Source organism: Trachypithecus francoisi, unplaced genomic scaffold (genome assembly GCF_009764315.1).
Source record: "Trachypithecus francoisi isolate TF-2019V2 unplaced genomic scaffold, Tfra_2.0 Lachesis_group9, whole genome shotgun sequence".
Taxonomy (NCBI): domain Eukaryota; kingdom Metazoa; phylum Chordata; class Mammalia; order Primates; family Cercopithecidae; genus Trachypithecus; species Trachypithecus francoisi.
In genome coordinates, this window is record NW_022681474.1 from 62885869 (window position 1) to 62901049 (window position 15181).

At 39.3% G+C, this 15181-nt stretch overlaps 1 protein-coding gene across 1 annotated transcript in view; it reads right to left on the reverse strand.

Moving 5' to 3' along the window:
• The window catches only part of CCDC7 (coiled-coil domain containing 7), a 438580-nt gene that overhangs the window by 102446 nt on the left and 320953 nt on the right, over window positions 1–15181 (reverse strand). Inside the window, exon 31 of the mRNA XM_033208742.1 lies at window positions 12810–12917. Within this exon, the coding sequence (XP_033064633.1) occupies window positions 12810–12917 (108 nt within the window). The remainder of the gene's footprint in view (window positions 1–12809; window positions 12918–15181) is intronic.

A 15181-nucleotide genomic window follows, 5' to 3' on the forward strand; every position in this document is an offset into this window, starting at 1 on the left:
CTGAAAGGTCACAGATTTTTTTCTTCTGCTTCATCTAGTCTGCTGTCGAAGTTCTCAGTTGCAGTTTTTATCTCATTCACTGAGTTCAGTTCCAAGATTTCTGTTTATTTCCTTTTTAAAATAATATCTTTATTATTTTATCTATGTCTTTATTGACTTTATCATTCAGATGATGAATTATTTTCTTGATTTCAGTGAATTGTCTATTTGTATTTTCTTATATCTTAGTGAGTTACCTTAAAATCATTATTTTGAATTCCTTTTCAGGAAATTTCTGTTTCTTTGGTGTCAGTTACTGTGTTCCTTTGGTGGTGGTGTCTTTTCTTGCTTTTTTATGATTCTTAAGTACCTGTGTTGAGGTCTGCACACTGTTAAAGCAGTCCCCTTTCCAAACTGATAGAGTGGCTTTTTGTTTTAGAAAAGACTCACCTGCAGATGGACCCAAGGGTAGTGTTTTTGGTAGAGTGTGTTGGCTCTGGTTCCAGGTAGGCACAGTGGTGTCATCTCCGTGCAGCTTCCTTACCTGGGATCCATGTCAGTGATGACTGTGGATGTCTCAGTGGCCTAGGTTGCAGAAATTTATGACAGTGATAGTAGCTGTGTAGCTGTTAGGGTTCTCAGTGAAAAGGGCTTCAGGAGTACCTCCTGCTCTCATTTTCCCCATAGTAATGAAACTTAGCTGAGAAATCCCTCTTGGTGTTGGGTCTGATATGACCTGCAGGCAGCCTCAGTAGCATTATGTTCCAGGGCACAGTTGATTGAAGTGGCGATAAGATTGGGGTCCTGTGCTTAGTGTCTTGCAAAACTACTGAAGTATCCAGTATGTGGGATCAGGTTTACTCTCTGAGGAACAGGTGATGCAAATCTCCCACAAAACTGAGGACTCTGACTTTGAGGCACTCTTCAGTAGCTTGACTCAGGGACAGGAATATGGCTGTCACTCTGACCCTGTGAATCAGAATGAAGCACTGACACAGTTCTGGAGAAAAAATGCATTCCAAAGGCTCAGGCCCTAGGGAGAAGGGCACAGCTGCAATTTGGCTTCTACAGACAACAGACCATAGTGGCAACTTGAGCACTGGGAGAGGAGGTACCCCAGAGTAGTGACTCTGGACCTTGGAAGGGTGGAACACAATAGAGCCCATGTTCTGCAAGGCTTAGTGCAGCAGCGAGGAACCAGGAATGGCTGCTCCAGCTGTGGTGCCAATGGCCCCAGGTGCAGTCTGGGCTAGCACTCCAGAGGACACAAGCAGTCAGCCTTGGTGGTGTTTATGTGGTGTTAATTCTGCAGGCATGCAGAATGCAAGAGTGTGGGGGCATGTCTTCCTCCACCTAGATTTCAGAGACTGTCATGGACAGTCTGGGGTCCCAGACAGAAACATGTCACAGGGTTGAGCGACCACAGACAGCCCCCATTAGAACAATGCCAAGTGGACAGTGGAGTCAGAGTTACCACTAGGCATAGTGGAGCCTTGAGAGTGGGGCTGGCCAGGATACTTCAAAACTGTGGACCACTAAGGTGTAATGCCAGTCTGGGAAAGCTGCAGGCATAAGACTCCAACCCATCAGTGTTGTTGTCTGGGCTGAGGTCAGCAAAGGCATAGAGGTGGGACTGCCTGCGACTTTGAGGGCCCAATCACCACCCAAGTGTGCTCAGAGGGTGGAACATGAAGTCAAAAAAATTTATTCTCTAGCTTTAAGATTTAACTTTGCTCTCCTTGTTGTATTTTGGACTTACGTGGAGCCAGTTATCTCCTTTTATCTTGCCTATTTTGTCATTTTGGGATGGCAATGCCTATTCTATTCTTGTCTCACAGGTGTATTTTGGAAGCACAAAGGGGGCAAAAGAAAGACAGATGGAATCAAACTTCCCCTTTTATAATAACCCACTCCTAAGATAACAAACCTATTCCTCTGTGATAATAGCATCAATCTATTCACTCTGCCTTCACAGCCTAATCACCACACATTAAGGCTCCACCTCTAAACACTGCTGCATTGGGAATTAAGTTTCCAATGCATGCTTTTGGGTGGACGTATTCAAACTATAGCAGTGTCCCATAATTCTTGTAGGGTTCTTTTTTACTTTTTTATTTTCTTTTTTTCTCTGGGTAATTTCAAATAATCTGTGTTCAAACTTACTGATTATTCCTTTTGCCTGATCTAGTCTGCTATTGAAATGCAATGTGGAAATTTTCAGTTCAATCGTTGAGTGTTTTAGTTCTAGAATTTCTGTCTGGTTCTTTTGTATGATTTCTATCTCTTTATTGAATTCATTTTGCTTATTTTCTTGATTTTTTCTTAGTTGTCTATCTGGTTTCTCTCGTAGTTCACCGAATTTCCTTAAGATTATTTTGAACTTTCTGTCAGTTTATAAACCTCCATTTATGTAGGGGCAATTACTAGTGCTTTATTTTGTTCCTTTGGTGATGTTATGTTTCCTGATTGTTCATAATTTGTGTGCCCATGCATTGGTATTTTCACATTTAAAGAAGCAGGCATTTATTCCAGTCTTTACAAACTCGCCTTGGCAGAAAAAGCCCTTCACCATTCAGCTCAACCAGAGACTATGGGCTGGTCATCTGGCTTGGTTCCTGAGTAGTCTTGCTGCTGGAGTTCTCAGGCAGGCTGGCCTGGTGCCTGGATGAGAAGGCAGGTGGGTCTGGTGCCTGAGTCTGCCAGGTTGGGCCTAGAGCCTGGGTCCACATTGGCTGACTTTGCACTGGGGTCCACTATGGTTCTGGAAGCTGTATTCACAAAATCAGGTCTGTAGCTAGGGTCCACTGGAGTGGACCTATTGACTGGGCCCACAGGGCAGGTCTGAATCTTGTGTTTGTGGGAACTGGTCTGATGTCTGGGTCCATGAAGAATGACTTGGTACAGGGGTGGGCCTTTAGCCTGAGTCTGTAGGGACAGCTAGGTGCTTGGATGAGCCTGGAACTTTGATCCATGGAGATGGATTGGTGCTGGGGTTTTTCAGTGCTGACCTGGCACTGGGGTAGAGCTAGAGACTGGGTCCATGGGTGCTGGCCTAAAACCTGGAGTTGTGAAAGCCAGCCTGACAGTGGCTAAATCTGAAGCAAACTTGGACCTTGAATCTGAGTTTGCAGAAGCAAGCCTGGGACCACAGAAAATTACCTGACACTGGGCAGGCCTGAACCAGTATCTACAGACTGGCCTGGTACTGAGGCAGGCCTAGAGGTTGGATACACATAAACAGGCCTGGAATCTGAGGCTGGATTTGATGGCCTTGGGTCTGAACTCAGGAATAAAGCTTAGTTGATTGCTACTGTCTGGAGAATAGGTCCACAGAGGCTGGTATAGTGCTGGTGGCAGTCTGAAACCTGGGGCTACTAGGGCTGACCTGACAATTGCGCAGGCTTGGAGCCTCAGGTACATCTGAAGCCTGAGTCTTCAGGGGCCAGCTTAGGGCCTGGAGCTACTGAGGCTGACCCAGCTCTGAGATCAGTCTGGAGTGGGAAGCTCTGGGGCCAGCTTGGTGCTGGGGCAGCCCAGAAGACTGAGTCTATGGGGCAAGCTCAGTGTTGAGGCAGTGTTGGTTTGCAGGTGGTGGCCTGGACTCTAGGGCTGCAGAGTCCATCCTAATGCTGAGGTGGGCCTGAAGGCTGGGACCACTAGAGCTTGCCTGGTGGTAGAGCAAGACTAGAGGCTGAATCTGGGAGCTGGACTGGTGCCAGAATGGGCCTGAAGGCTTCATCTATAGGGCCATCCTGGAGAGGAGGCTTTCAGGGGCAGGCTTGAAGCTTGAGTCTGTGGTGCTGTCCTGGAATAGGGGTGACCCTGAAGCCTGAGGCCTCTGGGGCCAGCCTGGAGCTGGGACTGCTAGGGCTGCTCTGGTGGTGGGACAAAACTGGAGACTGCATTGGCAGAGCTGGCTTGAAGAAGCCTAGAGCCACAGGAGCTGGCCTGGCATTGGAGTGGGCCTGGAGGCTGGGTCTGCAGATACTGGCGTAGAGTTTGTGGCTGTAGGGGCCTGCCTGGCATTGGATTTTACTCCAGTGGGCTGAATATTGGGGTCCAAGGAACAGTCCAGTGCTCATTTAACCTTCCTTTCCTCACATTAAGGGTATCTCTCTCCACACTGTGCTGCCTGAAGTTAAGGAGGGAGTGATGCAGATTATGTAAAACTGTCCTTCCTCCCCTCTTCAATGCATATTTCTTATATCTGTGTTTCACTCAAGTGCTGTAATCTCTCATCTGGTTTCTTAAGCTGTTGTAAAGGTATTTTCATACATAGTTGTTCAAACTGATGTTTCTATAGCGGCAAAAGCACTGGGAAATCTTATTCCACCATCTTGCTGATGTCATTCCATAGGGCTGTCTTTGCATTTTGACAGAATTACAATGTGTCTTGGTGTTGATCTCTGAGTTTATTCTACTTGGTGTCTGGTTAGTTTTAAATGTGTAGATGCATGTCTTTCATCACATTTGGGATATTTTTTACCCATCATTTCTTCACAAATTCCTTCTGCTCTTTTCTCTTTTCTCCTTCTGAAACCCACATAGCGTGTTGCTGATCTACTTGGTGTTGTCCCACAGGTCCCTTCCCTTTCCTTCGTTTTCATTCCTGCTCCTCAGACCTAAAAATTACAATTGTCCTATGTTCAGATTCACTGATTCTTCTTTTTGTCTGCTCAGATCTGCTGTTGAATCTATGAATTATTCATTTCAACTATTATATTTTTGAACTAAGGATATTGTTTAATTTTTATCATCTTTATTCCACTGTTTTTACAAAGTTTTTCTGATTTCCTTTTGTTCTTTGTCCATGTTTCCCTTTAGCTCTGACGATATTTAATATAGTGAGTATTTTATTTTATTTTATTTTATTTTATTTTTTTGAGGTAGAGTCTCATTCTGTTGCCCAGGCTGAAGTACACTGAAGTACAGTGGCATGATCTTGGCTCACTGTAATCTCTGCCCCCTGGGTTCAAGCAATTCTCCTGCTTCAGCCTCCCTAATAGCTGGGATTATAGGTGTGCATTACCACGCCCGGCTAATTTTTGTATTTTTAGTAGAGATGAAGTTTCACCATGTTGGCCAGGCTGGTCTTGAACTCCTGGCCTCAAGTGGTCCACCTGCCTTGGCCTCCCAAAGTACTAGGATCACATGTGTGAGCCACCATACCTGGCCCAATATAGTCGTTTTAAAGTCTGTCTAGTAAGTACATTGTATGAGCTTCCTCAGGAATGGTTTCTCTCAATTTATTTTGCTCCTTTGATTTGTCTTACTTCTTTTTATTATGCCCTGTAATTTTTTTCTATTGAAAGTTGTTCATCTGGATATTAAAAGGGGTGATGCTAGAGATTATCTTTTCTCCCTTCTCCAGGTATTGCTCTTTTTGATTGCTGAAAGCTATAGTCAGACATTTGTTTAGGTTAGCAAATCATTTTTACAAAAACTTTATTCTGTGTGTTACCACTGAAGTCTGTTACTTAGAGCTCATGTTCAGTTACTGTTTTTATAGAGATTTCTTTCAATGTCAGAATTTCTTTTTAAATTAAAATAACTCCCCTTGCACACCAAACACCTTTCGCAGTATTTGCAGGTTAGTTCTATCCTAAGAGTCTCCCTTCAGCACTTAGCTAGGCTTGCATTGAGCCCAGAAATAAGGCTGAGTTGAAAGTTTAATGTCTTGTTAATCACAAGTATTAACAGCACTATCTACCAAGCTGAAGAAAGAATCTCAGAGCTTGAAGACTAGCTCCCTGAAACAACTCATACAAAAATAAAAAGACAAGAATAAAAAAGAATGAACAAAAACTTTGGGAAATAAGGGGTTATGGTAAGAGACCAAATTATGACTCATAAAGAGAGATGAAGACAATTTAGAACTATGCTACTACAAATGCCACTTTTCCTAAATCCTCCCAATTAATGCCTTCTACTTTATTTGCTAAATATCTTATACTTCCATGCATGTCTTTGTAAACTATCAGCTTTTTATTCTACTGATATTATTTCTATGTCTTCCACTTTTTAAAAAATAATTCTCTTATTTTAAACTTTTTTCTACTTTTAGTTTTCAGATTTTATCATCTTCTTTTTCTACCTCCTTGCTACGAACTTATAATCCTAACTTTTTAGTTTTCTTTATTTTCTATCATATGCAACCTTTAAATTTCCTTATAAAAACCTATTTAAGGACCTCTTGTAAGTGCTTATGTGTAGTGTTTTAATTTTAATTTAGTCTCAAATATATCCTAGTGTCCATTATCTTTTCTTCAGCTTATAAATAGGATTTTAAATTTTGCCGAAGAATTTTTATCTTTTTTATTATTTAATTCTGTTTTATTGCATCATAGAAAATGTGATTTGTGGAAATCATTTTTTGGTATTCATTGAAACTTAATGTGTGGCCTAGTATGTAGTCAATTTTTGCATGTATACTCCATTTATTGAGTGAAGTGTTCTATAAGTGTCTGTTCAATATGTCTATCACAGAAGGATCTACATCCTTCATAAACTAGTTTTTTCAGCAATATTTGATAGAGATGGAAACAGTGTAGAGATGTGCAATTTTTGTAGATCCATAAATTCTGCACAGTTCTTCATACATTTTGAAAATTTCTTTTCTTTTTTTCTTTGTTTTGTTTTGTTTTGTTTTTTGAGAGTCTTGCCCTATCTCCCAGGCTGGAGTGCAGTGGCGCAATCCTGGCTCACTGCAACCTCTGCCTCCCAGGTTCAAGCCTCTTGCCTCAGCCTCGTGAGTAACTGGGACCACAGGCACATGCCACCAAGCCCAGCTAAATTTTGTACTTTTGGTAGAGATGGGGCTTTGCCATGTGGGCCAGGATGGTCACGAACTCCTGACCTTGGTTGATCCACCCTCCTTTGCCTCCCAAAGTGCTGGGATTACAGGCATGAGTCACGGCACCCAGCACATGCTGTAGTTCCAGCTACTCAGGAGGGTGAGGCAGGAGGATCACTTGAACCCGGGTGGCGGAGGTTGCAGTGAGCTAAGATTGCGCCACTGCACTCCAGCCTGGTGACAGAGCGAGACTTCGTCTCAAAAAAAAGAACTTTGGCTCATCAAAAGAAACGAGATCATGTCCTTTGTAGGGACATGGATGAAGCTGGACGCCACTATCCTCACCAAACTAACACAGGAACAGACAACCAAACACCACATATTCCCACTTATAAGTGAGAGCTTAACAATGAGAACACATGGGCACAGGGAGGGACACAACACACACTGAGGCCTGTCAGAGGGCCATGGGGTCGGGGGGAGAGCATTGGAAAAAGAGCTAATGCATGCCAGGCTTAATACCTGGGTGATGGGTTGATAGGTTCAGCAAACCACCATAACACAAATTTACCTATGTAACAAACCTGCACATCCTGCACAGATACCCTGGAAACTTAAAAAATAAAATAAAATAAAATTTCTTTTGTAATTTTTGTATTTTTATCAGAATACCTTCATTTTTATTCTGTAAAATACCCATAATATAAAATTTATTATTTTAACCATTTTAAATGTATGATTAATTGTATTAACCACAATCACTTTGCTGTGCAACCATCACCACCATCTATCTTCAGAAAGTCTTCACCTTTCTAAACTAAAACTCTACTCATTAAGCACTAGCTCCCTATTAGCCTCTATTGCCAGGCCTTGGGAACCTTTGATCTACTTTCTGTCTACTTATTCTAGGTACCTCATATAAGTGGTACAATAAGATACAATATTTATCTTTTGTATTTGCCTTATTTCCTTATTACCATAATATTTCAAGGTTCATTCACTTTGTAGCATGTTTCAGAACATGATTCATTTTTAAAGTGAGATAACATTTCATTGTATGTATATACCATATTTTGTTTCTGCATTCATTTGCTGATGGACATTGGGTTGTTTACAACTTTTGGCTAATGTGACTAATGCTGTTACAAACACTGGTGCACAAGTACCTGTTTTCAATTCTTTTGGGTCTACACCTTGAAGTAAACAGATCATATGAGAACTCCATGTTGAACTTTTTGATAAACAACCAAACTGTTTTCCACAGCAGTGACACTGTTTTACATTCCCATGAACAATTTACAAAAATTCCTATTTATCTACATCCTTGCCAACACTCCTTATTTTCTGTTTTTATAATGAGAGTCATCCTAATGGCTATGAAGTGATATCTTATTGTGATTTTCATTTGCATTTCTCTAATGGCTAATGATACTAAGTATCTTTTTTTAGGGCAAATTAGCAATTTGTGTATCTCCTCTGGAAAAATGTCTATTCAAATCACTTGCCCATTTTTAAATGAAGTTGAGTTTTTTGTTAATTAATAAAACTTCCTTGTGTATTCTAGACATTAAGCCCTTATCAGATATGTAATTTGCAAATATTTTCTCCCACTCTCTGGGCTGTGCTTTCACTCTCTGATACTGTCTTTTGATGACAAAGGTTTTAATTTTGATGAAGTCCAACTTATCTATTTTTTTTCTTTTGTTGTCTGTGCTTTGGGAGTCATACCCCAAAAATAATTGCTAACTTCAACATCATGAAGTTTTTCTCTCAGAGATTTTATGGTTTTGGGTCTTATATGTAGGTACTTGGTCCATTTTAATTTCCATATATAATGTAAGGTAAGGATTCAACTTCATTCTTTTGACGTGAATATCTGGTTTGTGGAAAAGACTGTCTTTTTGTGGAAGCACCGTTTTTGGAAAAGACTGCCTTTTTCCCAGGAAATAGTATTGGCAACTTTGCTGAAAGTTATTTCACCATATAGCAAGGATTTAATTGAGTCTCTCCATACCATTGGTCTGTATGTCTGCTTTATGCCAGTATATCCCTCTTTTGGTTGCCGTAGCTTTATAGTAAGTTTTGAAATCAGGAAGTGTGAGACTTCTAAATTTATTATACTTTTTCATAATTGTTTTGGATATGTGTGGTCCCTGGTATTCCTATGATTTTTAAGATAGGGTTTTCTATTTTGCAACAATAACCTCATAAGTGTTATGGGAATTTGATAAGAACTGCGGATTGCATTGAAGGTGTAGATCACTTTAGGTATTACTTTCATCTCAATAATATTGTCTTCTGGGTGGGCATGGTGGCTCATGCCTGTAATCCCAGCACTTTGGGAGGCCGAGGCAGGCAAATCACTTGAGGTCAGGAGTTTGAGACCAGTCTGGACAACATAGTGAAACCCCATTTCTACTAAACATACAAAAATTAGCTGAGTGTGGTGGCATGTGCCCATAATCCCAGCTACTAGGGAGACTAAGTCAGGAGAATTGCTTGAACCTGGGAGGTGGAGGTTGCAGTGAGCCAGGATTGCGCCACTGCACAGCCTGGGCGACAGAGCAAGACTCAATCTCAAAAAAAAAAAAAAAAAGTTGTCTTCTAATCCATGAACATGAGATATCTTTCCATTTATTTATATCTTCTTAATTGTTTTCAGCATTATATGGTAGTTTTCAGTATACAAGTCTTTTGCCTTTTGCCTTCTTGGTTAAATTTATTCCTAAATATTTTGTTCTTTTGATGCTATCGTAAATGGAACTGTTTTCTTTTTTTTTTTTTTTTTTTTTGAGGCGGAGTCTCACTCTGTCGCCCAGGCTGGAGTGCAGTGGCCGGATCTCAGCTCACTGCAAGCTCCGCCTCCCGGGTTTACGCCATTCTCCTGCCTCAGCCTCCCAGTAGCTGGACTACAGGCGCCCGCCATCTCGCCCGGCTAGTTTTTGTATTTTTAGTAGAGACGGGGTTTCACCGTGTTAGCCAGGATGGTCTCGATCTCTGACCTCGTGATCCGCCCGTCTCGGCCTCCCAAAGTGCTGGGATTACAGGCTTGAGCCACCGCGCCCGGCCTGGAACTGTTTTCTTAATTCTTTTTAGATAGCTCACTACCAGTGCATAGATATGTAACCAATTTTTGTGTGTTCATTTTGTATCCTGCAACTTTGCTAAATTTGTTTATTAGATCTAACAGTTGTTTTGTGGAATCATTAGGGTTTTCTTCATATAAGATAATGTCACCTCTTGGCAGATTATTTTATTTCTTCCTTCCCAGTTTGGATGTTATCTATCTATCATCTACCTATCTTCTATTCTAACTGGTCCAGATAGATTTTGAATACTATTTTGACTAGAAGTTATCTAAACAGGTGTCCTTGTATTGCTCCTGATCTTAAGGAAAACATTTTCAATCTTTCACCATTGAATATTATGTTAGCTGTGGATTTTTTGTATTTGGCTTTTCATCATGATGTGGAAAGGCTCTATTCCTAGCTTGTTTACTGTTTTTACATGAAAGTCTATTGAATTTGGTCAAATGCTTTCTCTACATCAACTGAGAGGATCCAGTGGGGTTTTTTGTTGTTAATTCTGCTAACATGGTATATCGCACTAATTGACTTTTGTCTATTGAATTATCCTTGCATTTGAGAAGTAAAACTCATAAATTCACATTGTATAATTTTTTATATGCTGCTAAATTTTATTTGCTAATATTTTGTTGAGAATTTTGCATCATTATTCATAAGGGATATTGGTCTGTCATTTGCTTTCTTATAGCATTTCTGACTTTAGTATCAGGATAATGCTGTCCTCATAGAATGAGTTAGGAAGTATTCCCTCCTCTTCAGTTTTCTGAAAGAATTTGAGGATTAGTTTTAATTCTTCTTCAAATATTTGGTAATATTCACCCATAATGTCATCTGGTCCTGGATTTTTCTTTGTTGGAAAATTTTAATTAGGATTCAGTATTCATCTTAATTAGGGGTCTATTTAGATATTTCTTCATAAGTCAGTTCTGGTAGATTGTGTATTTCTATCAATTTGTTCATTTCCTCTAGGTTATCCAGTTTTTCATGTACAGTTGTTCACAGTGTTATCTTACAATGCTTTTTATTCTTTTAAAATTGGTTGTAATGTTCCCACTTTCTGTTTTGATTTTTAACAATTTGAGTATTATTTTTCCATAGTCAATCTAGCTAAAGTTTTGTCATTTTTGTTCATCTAAAGTGCATCTTTTGTTAGCAGTATAGAGTTGATCATTTACAAAAAAATCCATTCTGCAAATTTCTGCCTTTTGAATGAAGAGTTTTGTCAATTTACATTTAAAATAATTACTGATAAGGAAAGACATTTCTGCCATTTTGATACTTATTTTTTGTATGTTATACTTTTTGCCCTTCATTTCCTCTAATTCCATCTTTTTTGTGTTTAGTTGACTTTTTGTAGGGACATGTTTTGATTCCTTTCTCTTTTCTTCATGCATGCATCATAGATATTTTCTTTGTGATTACCAAGCAAATAATATATAATGTCTTCAAGTTATAACAATTTAATTTGAATTGATACCAACTCAACTTCAATCCATCCAAAAAGTATACTCTTATGCAGCACCCTCCAACTTATCTTTGTTATTAACATCACAAATCATGTCTTTACATATTGTGTGTCCATAACATAAATTTGTAATTATTTTTATGTATTTGTCTTTTGAGTATTATAGATACAAAGAGTAGAGTTACAAGCCAAAATTAAAATAATGATGGCTTTTATATTTGCCAATGGCCTTATCTTTGCCAGAGATCTTTATTTCCTCATGTGGTTGAAGTTACTCTATAGCATTCTTTCATTTTAACCTGAAGAATTCCCTTTAGAAGGTTTTTTGTCTGTTTGTTTTTTTGACAGTGTCTTGCTCTGTCACCAGGCTGGAGTGCAGTGATGTGATCTCAGCTCACTGAAACCTCCTCCTGCTAGGTTCAAGTGATTCCCCTGCCTCAGTCTCCCAAGTAGCTGGGAATATAGGCGTGTGTCACCATGCCCAGCTAATTTTTTACATTTTAGTAGAGATGGTGTTTCACCATTTTGGCCAGGATGGTCTTGATCTCCTGACCTCGTGATCCACCTGCCTCAGCCTCCCAGAGTGCTTGGATTACAGGGGTGAACCACCGTGCCCAGCCTAGAAGTTTTAATAGGGCAGGTCTACTAGTAATGCCATGATTGCCAGGAGATTTTCATATTGGCTTTTGCTGGAGCACTCCTTTGACAGTTCCACAAAACTTTCTTACCATTTTGAAGATAGACTTTTCTTAATTAGGTATTCTCTTGGATGCTATAAATCTGGGACTATGTTCTGGAGCTCTGACAAAGTTGGTTCTGATAGATTATTCTAATTTTTTTCAATGTTTCTGTCAGGGAATGAGAGTTTGGATGTTTTCAATTTGTCATTTTGCTCATGTTTGCCTGTTGCCTTTAAGGAGTGATGTGAAAGCTACCAGAGAACACTTTGGTTATATCTTATCAGAAAATAGTCACTTAACCACACTACCACTAGCTTTCACACATATTCTAGCTTCTTCCCCATTCTGACGATCTTTTTCACCATTTGACATTGCCAATTTAATAATAAGCACATCACAAGGCAGCCATATTGTCTATATGGTACTAGTTCCATTTGTTTTTCCATCTTGTTATACAAAAGATGGTATAAGAAATGACAACTATGTCCTCAAGGAGCTGTTCATATAGCATCTAGTTTATGTTATGAAAATTCACAGTAGTGGAAAGCCTCTATGTATTTTGCTTCATGAGTAGATAAAGGGAAATATATGAAACATTACAAAATTAATGTTGTCTAGTGGAGTAAAAACGCGTAATTTAAATATACACTTAATTGACATGTAGACAGATTGAGTAGAATGAACTTATTAAGTTGAGAAAGACTATTCCTTCATTGAATTTCCTATTTTTTAACAGAACTATACAGTTGAAATATTTTAATTCTTAGATTGTGTTCTACTGTATACAAACATAAATCTGTACTTACCGACCACTTTGTTTAAATCCAATCGAATTATTAGGTCGCTAATTGATGGGTACACGGCTGGAAGATTTTCTGCTGTATTTGGAAGTTCTGAGGCTGCTTCATTTGTAACTGTAAGAATAAAAGATTGACAAAGTTATTGATTTAAAAAACTAACATTTTGTGAAACACCTAGGAATGCATGTAACCAAGAAGGTGAAAGATCTCTACAAGGAGAACTGCAAAGACACTGCTGAAAGAAATCAGAAATGGCACAAATAAATGAAAAAATAGTCCCTGATCATGGATTGAGAGAATCAATGTCATTAAATGGCCATACTTCCCAAAGCAATTTACTGGTTCAATGGAGTCCTATCAAACTACCAATGTCATTTTTAACAGAATTAGGAGAAGCTATTCTAAAATTCATGTGAAGAAAAAAAAGAAGCCTAATAGCCAAAGCAATCCTAAGCAAAAAGAACAAAGCTGAAGGCATCATACTACCTGACTTGAAACTATTTTACAGGGCTACAGTAATCAAAACAGCATTGTACTGGTATGAAAACAGACACATAGACCAACAGAGCAGAGTAGAGAACCCAGAAATAAAGCCACATACCTACAATTATCTGATCTTTGAGAAACCCAGAAAAAATAAGCAATAGGGACTCCCTACTCAATAAATGATGCTGGGATAGCTGGCAAGCCATATGCAGAAGAATGAAATTGGATCCCTGCTTTTTACCATATACAAAATTTGATCAAGAAGGATTAAAGATTTAAATGTAAGACTTCAAACTATAACAATCCTAGAAGAAAACCTAGTAAATACCCTTCTCAATATCAGCCTTGGCAAAGAATGTATGGCTATGTCTTCAAAAGCCATTGCAACAAAAAGAAAAATTGACAAATGGGATCTAGTTAAACTAAAAATCTTTTGCACAGCCAAAGGAACTATCAACAGAGCAGACAACCTACAGAATAAAAGAAAAATATTCATGAACTATGCATCTAACAAAGGTCTAGAATCTATAAGGAACTTAAACCAACAAGCAAAAAACAAATAACTCCATTATAAAGTGGGGCAAAGGACATAAACAGAAACGTCTCAAAAGAAGACATACGAGTGGCCGAGAAACATATGAAAAAATGCTCCACACCACTAATCATCAGAGAAATGCAATTTAAAACCACAATGAGATACCATCTCACACCAGTCAGAATGACTATTTTTATTATTTTGAGGCAGAGTCTCACTCTGTCACCCAGGCTGGAGTGCAGTGGCACGATCTTGGCTCACTGCAACCTCCACCTCCAGGTTCAAGTGATTCTCCTGTCTCAGCCTCTGGAGTAGCTGGGATTACAGGCACACGCCACCATACCTGTCTAATTTGTGTGTGTGTGTGTGTGTGTGTGTGTGTGTGTGTATGTGTGTGTTTAGTAGAGACGGTTTCACCATGTTGGCCTGGCTGGTTTTGAACTCCTGACCTCAAGTGATCCACCCACCTTGGCCTCCCAAAGTGCTGGGATTACAGGTATGAGCCACCACACCTGGCCCAGAATGGCTATTATTAAAAAATAAAAAATAAAAACAGATGGCAAGTCTGTGGAGAAAAGGGGACACGTACACACTGTTGGTGGGAATGTAAACTAGTCTAAACACTTGGAGAGCAGTTTGGAAATTTCTCAAAGAACCAAGAGTTGAAATACCATTTGACTCAGCAATCCATTCCTGGCTACATACCCAAAGGAAAATAAATTGTTCTACCAAATGGACACATGCATCCATGTGTTCACCACAGTGCCATTCATAATAGTAAAGACACAGAATCAACAGTAGGTGCTCATCAATGGTGAACTGGATATAGAAAATGTGGTACATATATACCATGGAATAATATATAGCCATACAAAAGAACAAAATCATGTCTCCAGCTGCAATATGGATGCAGCTGGAGGCCATTATCCTGAGGGAGCTAATGCAGAAACAGAAAACCAAATACTGCATCTCTTCCCTTATATGTGGGAGATAAACTTTGGGTACACATGGACATAAAGAGGGGAACCATAGACACTGTGGAATACTAAAAGGGGGAGAAGTAGGGGTAAAATGATCTCTTGGGTATTATGCTATCTGGATGACGCGTTCAGTCATACCCCAGACTTCAGCATCACACAATATACTTTTGTAACAAATCTGCATGTGTACCAGCTGCTTCTAAGATAGAAGCTGAAAAAGTAAAAAAAAGCACATACAGTAAAAAACAACAAAAACCCTAACATTTTGTTTGAGGCAGAAGTATAGTACATAGTACTAATTAGAGATATTTTACCTCCCAATCATCTAATCATCTAACCTTATTTACTTTGAAATTTAACATGCTAATTATTCAATT